The sequence below is a fragment of the Vigna umbellata genome, chromosome 6, assembly GCF_029865625.1.
Source record: "Vigna umbellata cultivar VRB3 chromosome 6, Vumbellata_1.0, whole genome shotgun sequence".
NCBI lineage: Eukaryota > Viridiplantae > Streptophyta > Magnoliopsida > Fabales > Fabaceae > Vigna > Vigna umbellata.
The window spans coordinates 38,563,790-38,582,277 of record NC_142170.1 but is presented as its reverse complement, the minus strand read 5'-3'; the positions used below and the strand labels follow the sequence as shown (position 1 = coordinate 38,582,277).

Below are 18,488 nucleotides of genomic sequence, written 5' to 3'. Positions count from 1 at the left end.
GCAGAAGAGTCAAAAGACAAACGAGAAGGCAAAATGTGGTGGCCATCCTCCTTCTCACTTCTCATGGAAGAAGCAAAATCCAACACATACACCTTTTATACACTAATTAGAGACGAAATTGCCTTTGTTCCAATAATACATTTTCTTAATGTTAGATTCATTGTATAACAAAGTCTTTGTAAAATCAACTACAAAGTAAAACATTTAATATATATATTTATTTGAAAATCAAATGAAATGAAAGCCAGAACTTAATACAAGTTCTACGAGTTTTCTACCATTTAAAGCTGCGGTGGAGCCATGAAAAGAGGAAAAAGGCAACTTTTTATAATTAGTTTTCTAAATTAGGTTAATAAGAATAAATAGTATTGATTACAAAAACGACAAGATAATATTAACAAATGGGTTGTTTTAGCCCTGGTTTGGAAGAGTCAGCACATGTGCACTCAGACTTTCAACCATCTCTACTGTCACGAATATCACTAACTAAATAAAAAAGTAAGAAATATGATAGTAGGAAAATAGAATAAAAGGTCAATTTATTTTCGAATTTAAAAAAAAAATCAAATTCCTTTAAGAATTTTGATAAATTAACAAATCTTTAAATGATTTTATTCTTTTATATTCATTTTTATTTTAAGTAAATCTATGTCTCACTATTTGAATTTAATTATATACAAGAGTTAACTGACGCTGGTACCAAATGCTGAGAGAAAACATTTTTATTTATAAAAGAATTGTAAGTTATAGTGAGAGAAAAGAATGGAAGAGAAAAGGAAATGTAAACAAAATTTGAGAAAATCTTAAGTAAAACAAATAAATACGACAAGAAGAAAATTATATTGGAAGATAATTTAGTTTATAAAAGTAGAAACTGATTTTAGTCTGAGCAAAGACTGGTGTTTTATAAAATTGAAATGAGGTAAAGAAAACAAAGGAAAAGTCTGGTTTCTTTTCGTCCCACGTCTCTCTCGCTCTCTCCAACCCTTTTGAGGATTGAAAAGCATGGAGGAAAGTCTGATACAGAAGCAGGAAGAAGAAAGAGAAGAAAAAAGAGTGACATGGAGTGGTTTCAGTGAAGAAATGAGAAGGATAAGTGTTATAGCAGGGCCTATGGTGGCTGTGGTTTCTTCTCAATTTTTGCTGCAAATTGTGGCAACCATGATAGTTGGTCACTTGGGTGAACTCTATCTCTCTAGCGCCGCCTTAGCCATTTCCTTAGCAGGGGTCTCTGGTTTCAGTCTTCTTGTAAGTTCCTACTATCACTTTCTTCCTTTTTCATTCATTATTCGTTTCATCTGAACTTCCTCGTATCATTATTAGGTCTACGTATCATTTAATTTACTTTGTGCCATATTTGTGGTGCCCAAAATAACTGTACACCACACTAAACTAAAAAAAATAGTCTGTTTCTTTTTTTACCAGTTTTGTATTAAACTATACAAAAATTTGTTTTCTATTTTGATAAACACAAACTTCATATTAGGTCAAATATTGAGATGAATATAGTCGGTTGAGACAAGGCAATCTGATCCAAATTTTGAGATGAGTCAGAGTAAAATGTTAAATAAGTCAGACCGGACCTAGGTCGAGTAGATTGAAGATAGAGAGAGATTGAGTCACAGTTTGAAATGAATTAGATTAAGATAAAAGTTGAGATGAGTTTAACCATTGAGAAAATGTTAGAGAAGTCATACCAAAGGTTGGAACAACCGAGGTGGGTAAAAGGAAATTGGACCAAAAGTTGAGATGGGTCCATATTGAAATTTAACATTCAACCTGATAAATGATTATGTCTCGGTCAAAAATCGGTTAAATCCGACCATAACGACTACCATTGAAAATTAGCTGAGATAGCCATGATCAAAATATCGAAATTCGGCTGAGATGATCTAACTGAAAATCAATGAAATGAAATTTGGCTGAATTCAATCTAGTTGATTCTAACTGAAAATCAGTTGGAATGATCACAGTTAAAATTTCGTTTTGGTTTTGATTAAAATTCACTTGAGTGAGTCTTGATGAGTCAATCCCAATTAAAATTTAGTCAAATAGATTATGATTAAAATTCAATCAACTTAGTCTCGACGAAATTTTGATCCAATTTAATCTAGTGAGTTCTGACTGAAAATTGATCAAATTCAATCCAATCAATTTTGATTGAAAATCGGTTAAATTTATTAAAGTTGACTCCAAATGAAAATTAATAATCTCGACTAAAGTTTGTCAAGTAGTCAAAATCTTTTAAATAAATAAAAAATAGAAAACAAAACCGTTTTTAAGTTAATGAGTATTTAAATAAATTATAATTTTAGAGGGTTGAAATTTTTAAAACTATACCATAAAATGATAGTGTTTAATGTTTAATCTAAACAGTTGATTGGCCCACTCTTAACCTCCATAAACATTATTGATTGTACAGGACCCAGCTAATAAATTCTTATGAACAAAAACACGGTCGTTGCCACGTTGTTTGATTTTGATTCTGTGAAAGTAACACGATATGAGTAATTAAGACCCGTACCAGTATTTTTAATTATTCAACGGGACACTCGAGTTTTACCTTTCAGAACGTGCACTGCGAAAGACATGATTGTGCTGCAGAAAGATACCATTTATTTCTTTTGTATTTTTATGATTTTTTCTTGTCATGTCATATCCATTGCTTTATTATTAAAAAATAAATTAATATACTTGGTTTTTTAATATATTCATGACTGTTGAATGAAATGAAAAACCTCGTATTCTCATTATTTTCAATAATAAAAAATTCTCATGTTCTTTTATCACTGTTTTCTGTCTCTCTCACACACACATGCCATACCAGAGAGTCCGTTGTTGCACTACGCGACCAGAAGTGCCGCCACATTTGAGCCTGTAGCATCAGAGGAAAATGTGGTTTTCTCTAGTTTTCCATTGCATTGTTATCTCATTTATATGATGAGTATTATTTCATATTAAGGAGATGATAGACTATTCTGTTGCATATGTAGAAGTTGTCAGACTTATTATCAATACATGTATGCATCTGACAATATTGTGCAAACTTTAGGAGATGTTACTAAAATGAATAAGGGTATGTTTCTCAGCTTTTAAAAGAATAGTTTATGAAAACACCTTGTAACTTGTAACAAAATAGTTTTATGTAATTGAAAGTGTAGTTATAGAAGATTGCATGATAATTCTCTGAAACTAATTCAATATTATAAAACTGATTCATAAGATAAGAACTGTTCCTCTTAATATTTTGACAGTAACACCGATGTTGATGTTTGTGTTTAGTAATTAGTTATCTTCTGCATCAACTATTTCAAGAAAGTTATCCCGCTCAAAATTATCATAATTTTCTTGCCCAGTAACTGTTTGAAAATATTCGTATGCTAACAGATGGGAATGGCTAGTGGACTAGAGACAATTTGTGGACAGGCTTATGGAGCTCAGCAATATCAAAAAATTGGACTGCAAACATACACTGCCATTTTCTCTCTCATATTGGTTTGTATTCCCCTGTCTGTCCTTTGGCTCAACATGGAAAACATACTAGTTTTCATGGGCCAGGACCCTCTAATTTCACATGAATCAGGGAAGTTCACACTTTGGCTTCTACCAGCACTTTTTGCATATGCAATTCTACAGCCATTAGTTCGATATTACCAAATCCAAAGTATGATTCTTCCCATGCTTGCAACTTCTTTTGTCACATTCACTATTCATATACCTCTTTGTTGGGCCCTGGTGTTCAAAACAAGGCTGAATAATGTTGGTGGAGCATTGGCAGTTAGCATTTCAATGTGGTTAAATGTGATTATGCTTGGATTATACATGAGATACTCCTCTGCTTGTGCAAAAACCCGTGCTCCCATTTCTTTGGATCTGTTTAAAGGAATGTGGGAGTTCTTTCGGTTTGCCATCCCTTCGGCAGTAATGGTTTGGTGATTAATCTTCCTGTTCAGTTAATATTTACCTATTCACTTTATCAAATTATACAAAGTTTCCACCTGTAATATATTGTGCTGTTTTTCCAAAATTAGTATTTAACATGCATTTTTTTGCATTCATGCTGATGATGGCAGCCTTGAATGGTGGTCGTATGAGCTGCTTATATTGCTGTCAGGGCTGTTACCAAATCCAGCACTTGAAACTTCAGTCCTATCAGTTTGGTAAGTATGTTACGCTCCCTTTTAATTAAACTGCAACTCATGATCTATTCTGCTCCCAATTTTCTCTTTATGAAATTTTATAAGTTAAAGTGACTGAACTGATTTTTTGTCTCTTTTCTACAGTCTAAACACTATTTCAACTCTTTATACAATACCCTTTGGAATTGGTGCTGCAGCAAGGTAACACCGGATACATAACATTCATTCTACACAGCTTACATGTTACAGTACCTTGAGTATATATCTAAATTAACTATCCCGTCCCCTCTATGATTATAGCACAAGGGTTGCAAATGAATTAGGAGCTGGGAAACCACATGCTGCCCGTGTTGCTGTGTTAGCTGCAATGTCTCTTGCAGTCATTGAGACAAGTGTAGTAAGCGCAACACTCTTTGCCTGCCGCCATGTTTTTGGTTATGTCTTCAGTAATGAGAAGGAAGTTATTGATTATGTCACTGTCATGGCCCCTCTCGTATGTATATCGGTTATACTGGACAGCTTACAAGGTGTTCAAACAGGTAACCTTATATCATAGATTAATAAGTTTCTGGTATTAACATTTAATAAATATTTTAATTTGATTCTTATATAAACATTAGATATTGAAAAAGTTTTTGTCAATGTATTTAATAATGCTTTGGTTCAGGAATTGCAAGAGGTTGTGGATGGCAACATTTAGGAGTTTATGTAAATCTTGGGGCTTTCTACCTTTGTGGGATTCCAGTGGCTGTAATATTGGCATTTGTGGTGCGAGTGGGAGGAAAAGGACTCTGGATTGGTATACAATGTGGTGCTCTTGTTCAAACTATTCTACTTTCTGTCATAACCAGTAACATAAATTGGGAAAAGCAGGTATAAAAGCTCTAACCTTTCTCTAACAAGTTAAAACAAATATGCTAAAACAAAAGTTTAGTTCAATGAAATGATTCCTAACACTTTTGGAGCAACTTTAATTTGCTTGATAAAACTTAATGTCTTTCCAAAGGTAGTATCTTTTTGCACATTGTGTTTCAATTGTTTGGTTTTACCATGCAGGCCATCAAGGCAAGAAAGAGGTTATTCGATGATGAATTGTCAGCAGAAAATGTATTGGTATGAGAAGCCCTTAATCAAAGGCCAATTTTCTAAAAATGGGGACCATTCTCATGTGTTAGGAGTAATGAATTCTTGGCTTTGTGAAACCTTCGTGCATCTGATAAAGAATACTCAGAGCAATTTTTGTGAATTAACAGGACAAAGATCACTATTACCAATTTATTTGATATTCCAGAGTAGTGTCTGCTGTACTGTTTGACATGTTAAATTTAAGGTGGCAAATGAACCCCAATTGAGAAAGTAGGGATACAAACATAAGTATAAGAAATATATATCTGTTTCAGTATTTTCTTTCTTAATACTCATTTTTATTTGAAATTACTAAAACATCTTTCATAATATAAAAAAAATTTATTAATTTTTTTTTATTTTTAACTTTTTAATCTAATTCTAAATCACATATTTAATATTTTTACACTTCTCTATAATTATTTCATTATTGTTACTTGATATTCAAATATGTTATATTCAAATAATTATAATATTTGATATTAGATAAATATATATATATATATATATATATATATATATATATATATATATATATATATCTTTTAACATCATATTTTAATTGTTGTGAGTTTTTTTAAATTAATTAATGTTTTGAAAAAAAATTAAATATGTGATAGATCTTGGCTTTCATTTGTTTGTAGCATAACAAAGTTTAAAAAATATATGATAGATTGGAATATTTTTCAATTTATTCTCTATTAATTTTTTATGATAATTGATTACTCAAATACAATTATATTTTGTAATTTCTTTTTAAAATTTGATGATATGATTATTAATTGAATGTTTTTTCTATTAATTTGATGATGAAACTAGTGTTGTTAAAAAGGATGATTGTTCATCATGGATTGGTTATTTAGTGAGTCAATTTAATTTGGTTTACTTATTAGTTATTTAAAAAAATTCAAATTCGGTCTAACTCACCACAGGTTGGTGGGTTAAATGTATTATTAGCTGACTAACTCACTTATTTACAAGTTTATCTTTTAACTCTAACAAAAATAATAGTTTTTTTAATTTAAATCTAAATAAATTTTAATTTAAAATGATATCAAATTTCAATGACAATTTAAAACAAACAAATATAATATAATAAAAAATCATCTTAAACTCTAAATGTAATAAAAAAAGACATAAAAAATAAAATTATGTAATTTGGTGAACCAACCCGGCTCACCGTAGATTTAATGAGGGTAAATTGAGTTCTTAGTGGATCAGGTTCGAAATTAACATTTATCAAAATTTTAATTTTTTTTTCAATCCAACCCAATCCAAATTTGTGGTGGACCGAGTTGATTTAGGGGTTCTAATCCATTTTAACAACACTAAACTATTTATCAGAGATGATGAACAATATATTATTATTTTAGGGTGTTGCTCCCTCCACCACCACACCTTTCTCCCTCCACCTCCCCTTTACTATTTTGCCCTTAAAGTAAAATTTTATTTTTAGAGTTATTTTTTAATTTTACCCATTCACAACCTATTCCACTAATAACCTATTCTAGTTCCCCGTACATGAGTAAAATATTTTTCTTTTATTTGAACATTATATTTCTTCATCTCTTTCTTTTTTCGCGATGAGATACTACAAGTTGTAAAGGTTGGTGGTGATGGAAAGAATTATCAAGCAGTCTCCCTCTCGTGGTGCAGTGTCGCTCTCGTGGTGAAGTGTGGAGTGGTACAGTGCGTGTGTTGCTTCTTAAGGTGCGTATTCGAATAAACCTTCAAATAAAACCCAAAACGTAACCTTTAAACGGAGGTGACATCCTTGAACGTCAAAATCCTTCAACGGATGTCAACATCCGTTTAAGGAAAAAACGGATGTCAACATCCGTTTAAGGAAAAAACGGATGTCGACATCCGTTATTTCCTTAAACGGATGTCGACATCCGTTATTTCCTTAAACGGATGTCGACATCCGTTTTCTCCTTAAACGGATGTTGACATCCGTTCTTTCCTAAACGGATGTTGACATCCGTTCTTTCCTAAACGGATGTTGACATCCGTTCTTTCCTAAACGGATGTTGACATCCGTTCTTTCCATAAACGGATGTTGACATCAGTTCTTTCCTTAAACGGACTCCGATTTTAATTTTAGGATTTGTTTTATTAGTTTATTATTTATTTTCAAAATATTTTAATAATTTAATTTAAATGTTTTGATTTATTATTTTTTAATATATTTTTAATGTATTTTAATAATGTAAGGAAAATGAAGAAGAAAGAAACGAATGAAGAGAAGTGAAACGGAGAAGACAAATGGAGTTGTAAAGTAAAACAGAAGACAAATTGTTAAACGGAATTGAGAGATGGAAAGATTGGGTACAAGGATAAAGTAGGAGAACTAGGTTTGAAATAAATTAAAATAATAAAAATAAAAAATTTTAATCTAAGGATATAACTGGAATTAAAAAAAATTGGGGAGGTGGAGGGAGAAAGGTGTGGTGGTGGAGGGAGCAACACCCATTATTTTATCTTCTCACCTTATTTATAACTTTTATAAGTTTACAATTTTCATCACCAATTAACAACTACAAATTGTATTAAAATTAGGTATGAGGAGATTAATTTTTAAAAAAATCAAAAAGTTAAAAGTATAATATATTTTGAAAATTAATTTTATTTTTTTCATTTAATTATTTAATATATAAATTATGATATAAATATCATAATAAAATAACATTTTTATATTTAAAAAAGTATAACTATTATTTTCAAAATCAAATTGACTTAAAATTTATTAATGATAGCGGCAAAGACACATTTCACTCAAACTAAATCGTCATAAAAAAATATCTCAATTTATTTAGGTTATCAATTTTTTTTTTACATCCAACCTATTTTACAGTGTTTTAAAATTGTTCTTCTTTCCATCTCTTCTACTCCATTTAACCAAATAATCTATGGGAGAAGCAAAGAAACGAGAGATGAAATGAAATTTTATACCTTAACTTAATAATAATATTTAATTAGATTTAAACATATTGTAAATATATGTATATTTCTATTACAACACTTTATATCCGAAAAGAGATTTTTGGGTCCTCATCCGACAATTCTTCACCGCCAAGGGGCAAACCCTCTTCCCAATTCATCCACACTCTACATCGCTGCTACGGTCACCCAATTCTACACGCACGCCACATGTTTGTAAATTTGTTTCAATGGCACTATCCTCTCTCCACTGCCACCATCTTCCTTACACTGTAATAACCCAACGCCACACAACACCTTTCTCATTCTCTTTCTCTGTCTCTTCCACCTTCAGATTCTCCTCCGCTCTCTCATCTTCCAGTTCCGCCACTCACCACCCTCTCCCCCCCGACTTCTCCCCCTCCCAACTCCTCGACCTCCTCCGCCGCCAGCCCGACGAGTCCTCTGCGCTCCGCCTCTTCCAATGGGCCTCTACCCAGCCCAATTACTCGGCCCACCCCTCAATCTTCCACGAGCTCCTGGGCCAACTAGGCCGAGTCGGCTCCGTCTACTCAATGCTATCCCTTCTCAACCAGATGCAGTCCTCCGCCTGCCCCGTAATCCATCTTCTTCTGTAGGGAGGTTGGACACACACATGGCCAAGTGCTCACTGATTTCCGCACGCGCTTCTACAACGTCGCTCTCAACCTCCTTGTCAAAGCCAACAAGCTCAAGCTCGTCGAAATGCTGCACTCCAAGATGGTGGCTGACGGCGTCGCGCCTGACGTTTCTACCTTCAACATCTTGATTCGGGCCCTCTGCAAGACTCACCAGCTGCGGCCTGCCATTCTCATGCTCGAGGACATGCCAAACCACGGCCTCAGGCCCGACGAGAAAACGTTCACCACGCTCATGCAGGGATTTATCGAAGAGGGTGACGTGGACGGCGCGTTGAGGATTAAGGAACTCATGGTGGAGTCCGGGTGCACGCTAACTACTGTTTCCGTGAATGTTTTGGTGAACGGGCTTTGCAGAGAGGGTAGAATTGAAGAAGCTTTGAGATTTATTTATGATGAAGAAGGGTTTTCCCCTGGCCAGTTTACGTTCAATGCTTTGGTGAGTGGTTTGTGTAGGACCGGGCATATCAAACAGGGTTTGAAGATGATGGATTTTATGCTTGAGAAAGGGTTTGATTTGGATGTTTATACTTATAACTCTTTGATTATTTGAATTTAATTATATACAACAGTTTAACTGATGCTGGTACCAAATGCCGGGAGAAAACATTTTATTTTTACAAGAATTGTAAGTGATAGTGAGAGAAAAGAATGAAAAAGAAAAAGAAATGTAAACAAACTTTGAAAAAATCTTAAACTAAAACAAATAAGGTTTAATCATTCACTAAGTTCCTATTTTCGCATCGAATCTCAATTTCGTCTCTTTCTTTCTGAAAATATCAATTGGGTCTCAATTTTATAAAAATTGCAACAAATAGATCTTTTCCGTTAAATAGTGTCAAACGGCGTTACGGTGTGTGTAACGTGACACCCTGTTGTGCACGTGTTATCTGACGTATTATCTGACTTGGTTGATTCAAGCATAGCAGTGGAGCACTTCATAGAGTTCCAACTTTTTCCTTCCACGGCTAGGGGGATGGCTAGGGGGATGGCTCACGACCATTTCCAAACACCATCATCCTCCCCTTACCTCACGACCATCATCGTTCATACACAGCCAACATCCACCAACCATTACATATAACCACATACCTCATTCATCTCCAATACCCACCCTGACCCAACCACCTCACCTTCTTCCTCCATTTTCATCATCCAACTTCAAATTCAAATTCAATCATCTTCAACTCTCACAAGGAAAACCCATTCACTCAACAAAACCATACCCTCCAAAACCAATTCACCCCAACAAACAGAAAACCAAATATGGTTCAGCTGATTCCTCCATTCTGTCAACGCCCACAACCTATATCCATCCATTAACCACTAAGAATCCCAAAGACCAGGGTTGCCGTTTGTACCAGGGGATCCGAGACCGTGGCGGCCCGGGTGGCGTTGTCGGCGGAGTCGTGGACCGGATAGAGGATCCCCTGTGGAGGTCGTTTCGTCGTGGCGGCTGGATCGGGGCTCGGCAGTGGCAGCAGTGGCCAGATCTGACGGTGCGGCCCGTGACAGTCTCGGAGGCGGCGGCAGCCAGTATCAATCCGGTGCAAACCTCCCGCGCGAGAAGAAGAGAAAGGGAGCTTGGAGCGGCGGCCGGCGGTGGTCTCGTCCATGGGCATCGGAAGTGGCGACGACGCTGGCTGGAGTGCGGTGGCCATTTCCGGTTGGGACGCCGGCGAGCTGCTGGGAGAAGAAAGAGACCCTGGGTCTCTCTCAAACTCAGAAATCGGGCTTGCAAATGGAGTAGGTGTCGGCGACATCGTCTCCCTTCATCTCTTATCTCTGCTATGATTAATGTTGGCAATGAAGATGGGAAGGCTTAGGGTTTATTGCTCTGCTTTTGGGTTCGTCCAAAATTAAATTATCCACGTCAAGTGACTTCGGTCAGCCACGCGTGCCACATCAGACAAACACACATCAGACAAACACTAACGCTGGAGACAATTTAACGGAAAGGATCTAATTGTTACAATTTTCATAAATTTGGGACCCAATTGATATTTCCAGAAAGAAAGAGACCAAATTGAGATTCCATGCGAAAATAAGGACTTAGTGAATGATTAAACCAACAAATAAATACGACAAGAAGAAAGTTGTATTGAAAGATAATTTATAAAAGTAGAAACTGATCTGAGACTGAAAGCAAAGACTGGTGTTTTATAAAATTGAAATGAGGTAAAGAAAACAAAGGAAAAGTCTGGTTTCTTTTCGTCCCACGTCTCTCTCGCTCTCTCCAACCCTTTTGAGGATTGAAAAGCATGGAGGAAAGTCTGATACAGAAGCAGGAAGAAAAAAGAGTGACATGGAGTGGTTTCAGTGAAGAAATGAGAAGGATAAGTGTTATAGCAGGGCCTATGGTGGCTGTGGTTTCATCCCAATATTTGCTGCAAATTGTGGCAACCATGATAGTTGGTCACTTGGGTGAACTCTATCTCTCTAGCGCCGCCTTAGCCAATTCCTTAGCAGCGGTCTCTGGTTTCAGTTTTCTTGTAAGTTCCTACTATCACTTTCTTCCTTTTTCATTCTTTATTCGTTTCATCTAAACTTCCTCGTATCATTATCAGGTCTACGTATCATTTAATTTACTTTGTGCCATATTTGTGGTGGCCAAAATAACTCACACTACACTAAACTAAAAAAATAGTTTCTTTCTTTTTTTACCAGTTTTGTATTAAACTATACAAAAATTTGTTTTCTATTTTAATAAACACAAACTTCATAGTAGGTCAAATATTAAGATAAGTAGAGTCGGTTGAGATAAGGCAATCTGATTCAAATTTCAGATGAGTCAGAGTAAAAGGGAATTGGACTATAAGTTGAGATGGGTCCATGATGAAATTTAGCATCCAACCTGAAATTTAACATCGAATGATTATGTTTTGATCAAAATTTGGTCAAATCCAACCAAAACGACCACCATCGAAAATTAATTGAGATTGCCATGATCAAAACTCAGTGAGTTGTCTGATCTGAATTTCGGCTAAGTTGATCTTTACAAAAAATCAGGTGAATATGTTCACGACTGAAATATAGTAGAGTGGATTTTGATTGAAATTTGACTGAATCCAATTGAGTCTCTAACTGAAAATAAGTTGGGAAGACAATTGTTAAAACTTGATCTAGTTGGTTTTGATTAAAATTCAGTTTAGTCTTGACAAGTGAATCCTAATCAAAATTCAATCAAATTGGAACAGGATGATCATAGTTAAAATTTGGTCAAGTTGGTTTCGATCAAAATTTGATCCAATTTGATCAAGTCAACTCTCATTAAAAATTGATCAAATTCAATCCAGTCAATTTTGACTAAAAATCAACTCCAACGGAAAATCATTCTAAACTCTATGAGGTTAATCCCGACTAAAGTTTGTAAAGTAGTCAAAATCTTTTAAACTAATAAAAAATAGAAAACAAAACCGTTTTTAAATTAATGAGTAGGTAAATAAATTATAATTTTAGAGGGTTGAATCTTTTAAAACTATACCATAAAATGATAGTGTTTAATGTTTAATCTAAACAGTTCATTTGGCCCACTCCTAACCTCCATAAACATTATTGATTGTACAGGACCCAACTAATAAATTCTTATGAACAAAAACACGGTCATTGCCACGTTGTTTGATTTTGATTCTGTGAATATTAAGACTCGTACCAGTATTTTTGATTATTCAACGGGACACTCGAGTTTTACCTTTCAGAACGTGCACTGCGAAAGACATATGATTTTGTTGCAGAAAGATACCATTTATTTCTTTTGTATTTTTATGATTTTATCTTGTCATGTCATATCCGTTGCTTTATTATTAAAAGATAAATTAATATACTTGGTTTTTTAATATATTCATAACTGTTGAATGAAATGTAAAACCTTGTATTCTCATTATTTTCAATAATTAAAAAAGAAAAAATTCTCTCACACACACATGCCATACCAGATTGTCCCTAAAGTTGTTATTGCACTACGCGACCAGAAGTGCCGCCACATTTGAGACTGTACCATTAGAGGAAAATGTGGTTTTCTCTAGTTTTCCATTGCATTGTTATCTCATTTATATGATGAGTATTATTTCATACTGAGATGATAGACTATTCTGTTTGTAGAAGTTGTCAGACTTATCAATACATGTATGCATTTTGACAATATTGCGCAAACTTTAGGAGATGTTACTAAAATGACTAAGGGTATGTTTCTCAGCTTTTAAAAGAATAGTTTATGAAAACATCTTGTAACTTGTAACAAAATAGTTTTATGTAATTGAAAGTGTAGTTATAGAAAAATGCATGATAATTGTTTGAAACTAATTCAATATTATAAAACTGATTCATAAGATAAGAACTGTTCCTCTTAATATTTTGACAGTAACACCGATGTTGATGTTTGTGTTTAGTAATTAGTTATCTTCTGCATCAACTATTTCAAGAAAGTTATCCCGCTCAAAACTATCATTATTTTCTTCCCCTGTTACTGTTTGAAGATCTTCGTATGCTAACAGATGGGAATGGCTAGTGGACTAGAGACAATTTGCGGACAGGCTTATGGAGCTCAGCAATATCAAAAAATTGGACTGCAAACATACACTGCCATTTTCTCTCTCATATTGGTTTGTATTCCCCTGTCTGTCCTTTGGCTCAACATGGAAAACATACTACTTTTCATGGGCCAGGACGCTCAAATTTCACATGAATCAGGGAAGTTCACACTTTGGCTTCTACCAGCACTTTTTGCATATGCAATTCTACAGCCATTAATTCGATATTACCAAATCCAAAGTATGATTCTTCCCATGCTCGCAACTTCTTTTGTCACATTCACTATTCATATACCTCTTTGTTGGGCCCTGGTGTTCAAAACAAGGCTGAATAATGTTGGTGGAGCATTGGCAGTTAGCATTTCAATGTGGTCAAATGTGATTATGCTTGGATTATACATGAGATACTCCTCTGCTTGTGCAAAAACCCGTGCTCCCATTTCTTTGGATCTGTTTAAAGGAATGTGGGAGTTCTTTCGGTTTGCCATCCCTTCGGCAGTAATGGTTTGGTGATTAATCTTCCTGTTCAGTTAATATTTACCTATTCATTTTATCAAATTATACAAAGTTTCCACCTGTAATACATTGTGCTGTTTTTCCAAAATTAGTATTTAACATGCATTTTTTTGCACTCATGCTGATGATTGCAGCCTTGAATGGTGGTCGTATGAGCTGCTTATATTGCTGTCAGGGCTGTTACCAAATCCAGCACTTGAAACTTCAGTTCTAACAGTTTGGTAAGTATGTTACACTCCCTTTTAATTAAACTGCAACTCATGATCTATTCTGCTCCCAATTTTCTCTTTATGAGATTTTATAAGTTAAAGTGATTGAACTGATTTTGTCATTTTTCTACAGTCTAAACACTATTCAAACTCTTTTTACAATACCCTTTGGAATTGCTGCTGCAGCAAGGTAACACCGCATACATAACATTCATTCTACATAGCTTACATGTTACTGTACCTTGAGTATATATATCTAAGCTAACGATCCCGTCCCCTCGATGATTATAGCACAAGGGTTGCAAATGAATTAGGAGCTGGGAAACCACATGCTGCCCGTGTTGCTGTGTTAGCTGCAATGTCTCTTGCAGTCATTGAGACAAGTGTAGTAAGCGCAACACTCTTTGCCTGCCGCCATTTTTTTGGTTATGTCTTCAGTAATGAGAAGGAAGTTATTGATTATGTCACTGTCATGGCCCCTCTCGTATGTATATCTGTTATACTAGACAGCTTACAAGGTGTTCAAACAGGTAACCTTATATCATAGATTAATAAGTTTCTGGTATCTTTAACATTTAATAAATATTTTAATATGATTCTTGTATAAAATTAGATATTGAAAATATCGAACTTTCTTTTTTGAGAAATCAATTTTAGTATGGATGAATTATGGAATTTCAACAACATTTAATCATAAACTTACATGGAAGAAAAAGTTTTTGTAATGTATTTAATAATGCTTTGGTTCAGGAATTGCAAGAGGTTGTGGATGGCAACGTTTAGGAGTTTTTGTAAATCTTGGGGCTTTCTACCTTTGTGGGATTCCAGTGGCTGTCATATTGGCATTTGTGGCGCGAGTGGGTGGAAAAGGACTTTGGATTGGTATACAATGTGGTGCTCTTGTTCAAACTACTCTACTTTCTGTCATAACCAGTAACATAAATTGGGAAAAGCAGGTATAAAAGTTCTAACCTTTCTCTTACAAGTTAAAACAAATATGCTAAAACAAAATTTTAGTTCAATGAAATGACTCCTAACGCTTTTGTGAGCAGCTTTAATTTGCTTTATAAAATTTATCCTTTGTTCACTTGAATAGATTTGTGGAGAGTGATTAAGAGGATTTGAAGATAAATTTTTGGGTTAAATATGTTTTTAGTCCCTAAACTATTGGCCTTTTTTGGTTTTCGTCCCTCTTTCAAAGTAAGGTACAATTTGGTCCTCATTCTTTTCGAAACGTTCGTTTTAGTCTTCGGAACTTTGGTTTTAGTCCTCATTTTGTTGCTAAATGAGGACCAAATTTTTAAACGGTGTTAGTTTTCGAGGACTAAAACGAACGTTTTCGAAAAGAATGAGGACCAAATTGTACCTTACTTTGAAAGAGGGACGAAAACCAGAAACGACCAATAGTTTAGGGACTAAAAACATATTTAACCCTAAATTTTTTGTTGTTTATTTTAGAAGTTAGTGAGAGTGAATTTAGAAACAACGTTTGTGAGAATTAGTGTAGGATTTGACTGATGTGACAGATTAAAAAAAACTACTTCTAAATTCACTTTCACCTACCTTCAAATCCACTCAAATAAAAAATAAAAAAATTTATTTTCAAATCCTCTCAAATTCATTCAATTATTCTTCCTCAAATCTATTCAGATGAAGTTAATGTCTTGGCATAGGTAGTTTCCCTTTTGCACACTGCGTTTCAAGTTTGGTTTTACCGTGCAGGCCATCAAGGCAAGAAAGAGGTTATTCGATGATGAATCGTCAGCACAAAATGTATTGGTATGAGAAGACCTTAATCAAAGGCCAATATCCTAAAAACGGGGACCATTCTCATGTGTTAGGAGTAATGAGTTCTTGACTTTGTGAAAGTTCGTGCATCTGATTAAGAATACTCAGCAATTTATTTGTGAATTAACCAGAGTAGTGTTTGCTGTACTGTTTGACATGTTAAATTTAAAGTGGCAAATGAACCCCAATTGAGAAAGTAGAGATACAAAGGTAAGTATAAGAAATATATATCCGTTTCGGTATTTTCTTTCTTAATACTCAATTTTATTTGAAATTACTAAAACATCTTTCATAATATAAAAAAATTATATTAATTGTTTTTATCTTTAAATTTTTAATCTAATTGTGAATCTCATATTTAATATTTTTACACTTCTTATAATTATTTCATTATTTTTATTTGATATTCAAATATGTGATATGCATATAATTATAATATTTTATATATATATATATATATATATATATATATTAACATCATATTTTAATTGTTGTGAGTTTTTTATTTTAAATTAATTAATGTTTTGAAATAAAAATTAATTAAATAGGTGATAGATGTTGGCTTTCCTTTCTTTTTAGCATAACAAAGTTTAAAAAATATATGATAAATTGGAATATTTTTCAATTTATTCTCTATTAATTTTTTATGATAATTGGTTATCCATATTTCATTATATTTTGTAATTATTGTTTTTTTAAAATTTGATATGATTATTAGTTGAATTATTTTTCTATTAATTTGATGACGAGACTAGTGTTATTAAAATGAATTACTCGATTGATCATTTAGTGAGTGAGTGGTCTTATCCTCATATTCTTTTAATTCCAATTTTATCTCATTAACATTTTTTAATTTTACTATTTTTATTTTACTTTTACTATTTAACATTTTTTAATTAATTTGAAAATCTTATTTCTACTCATTTTTGCTGCGCCTCTCACCATTCATCTCTTCCTTGGTTTTCGTTTCACTTCCTCTCGTTTCTTCTTCGTGTATGTTTTTCTTCTTCATGTATATTGTAGACATATACTGAAATAGTTGTCACGGGTGACCTTCTTTATCAACGCTCAAGGAACTTTTCTTCCCTATTCTCTTTCTCCACACGCAAGTCACCACCATTGGAATCCAGTGCCTCGACGCCGCCCATCTTGCCGGTCTAAGCTTTCGACGACGACACCAATTGGAGTCGGAGTGCTTGTCAGTGTCAACAACGTCAGTCACCTCATATCTTCTTGCGCAAAATGTTGGAAGTCGACTAAAAATAAGGTTAATTCATGGTTTATAAGTAGGTATAATCTTCACCTACAAGTCGATTTTGTGAATTTGAATTAGGTTTAAATTTTTAACCTAACATTTATGGTTAAATGTCTAATCTCACGCTTGAGGTGTATAAAGACAAACATCTGGATTTGTGAGGTTGAGTTAGACTCAAAGTCCACTTTTAATACGAAAACATCAAATTCAGCTATCGTGTCATGATCTTTGTCGTGCCCCACCCACAATCGTTGCTCATCGTGATCGGGGACAACGTGAATGCCACCATCGTCGTTCCCTTCCACCACTACGCCACTTCCTTCTATCCTTACCAGTTATTTATTTTAATCCTTTTTCGATTGATTAGTCTGTGTTGTTGGAATGTTGGAAGGGGAGGTAGAAAAGTAGAGGGCGTGTGATGGAGAGAGGTCCCTGTTGCATTGGTGTGTGTGAATGGGGAAGAAGACAGAGTTTTGTGATGTTTGTTTTATGTGTAAAATTGGTGCAGAGGAAAGTAAAAGTGGTGATGGTGAGTTTGATCAAACATGGGATTGCAGAAGAAGAGGATTAGAGTGGTAGTGAAATTGGTAGCGGCAGAGTCTGAGAATGGGGTTGGTTGAAGCTAGGGAAAATGTCATTAAAGTTGCAAAGAACCCTAAGCAATACATAAAATAATTTAATTTTAATTCAATAAAACGTCGACAGATTTACAGACAACATTTTAACTTAATCAAGGACTAAATTGTTACTTTTGAAGTATGAGGATTGAAAACCATTACAAATTTTGACATATGACAAAAATATATTTAATCTTAAAATTAATAATTTAATAATAATAATAGAAAGCTTAAGTTTAAGTAGACAATATCGTGGTTATGAACATAACATTAGGTACAAGAGCAACTGTTTCAGTATATGTAAGACAGACAGGAAAGGACAACAACATCTGCAACACTTTTCAGTATATGTCTGCAAACAAACAGGAAAAAAGAAACGAGTTTTCAATATATGTCTGCAACAGGCATGAAGAAGAAACGAGAGGATGTGAAACGAAAATGGAAAAGAGAAGAATCCGTGAAAGATGGTTGGGGAGTGGAGGTGCAACTGTGCAACAAAAATGAAGAGAAATAGGATTTTTAAATTAATTAAAAAATTCTAAATAATAAAAGTAAAACAGTTTTAATGTAAGAATAGAATTGGAATTAAAAGATTTTGAAAAAGTGAAAGAAGGTGGTGGAGGGAGCAACAGCCTTTACTGACTCAATTTAATCCGATTTAATTATTAGTGAATGGAAAAAACATTTAAGAATTGATGGATTAAATGAGTTAAT

The 18,488-nt window shown here is 34.0% G+C and overlaps 2 protein-coding genes across 2 annotated transcripts; both read left to right on the top strand.

Moving 5' to 3' along the window:
* The first annotated feature begins 887 nt into the window (after window positions 1-887).
* Window positions 888-5,434, top strand: LOC148197418 (protein DETOXIFICATION 12-like). Its single transcript, XM_088093066.1, has 7 exons — window positions 888-1,248; window positions 3,388-3,932; window positions 4,074-4,160; window positions 4,284-4,340; window positions 4,440-4,678; window positions 4,807-5,012; window positions 5,196-5,434. The coding sequence occupies exons 1-7, from the start codon at window positions 1,006-1,008 to the stop codon at window positions 5,256-5,258; spliced, it is 1,440 nt and encodes a 479-aa protein (XP_087949192.1). The 5' UTR covers window positions 888-1,005; the 3' UTR covers window positions 5,259-5,434.
* A 2,765-nt stretch (window positions 5,435-8,199) lies between these two features.
* On the top strand, window positions 8,200-16,157 carry LOC148197417 (protein DETOXIFICATION 12-like). Its single transcript, XM_088092925.1, has 7 exons — window positions 8,200-11,352; window positions 13,354-13,898; window positions 14,040-14,126; window positions 14,248-14,304; window positions 14,406-14,644; window positions 14,865-15,070; window positions 15,837-16,157. Exons 1-7 carry the CDS (start codon window positions 11,122-11,124, stop codon window positions 15,897-15,899), a joined length of 1,428 nt encoding a protein of 475 aa, XP_087949051.1. The 5' UTR covers window positions 8,200-11,121; the 3' UTR covers window positions 15,900-16,157.
* The last annotated feature ends 2,331 nt before the right edge of the window (window positions 16,158-18,488 follow it).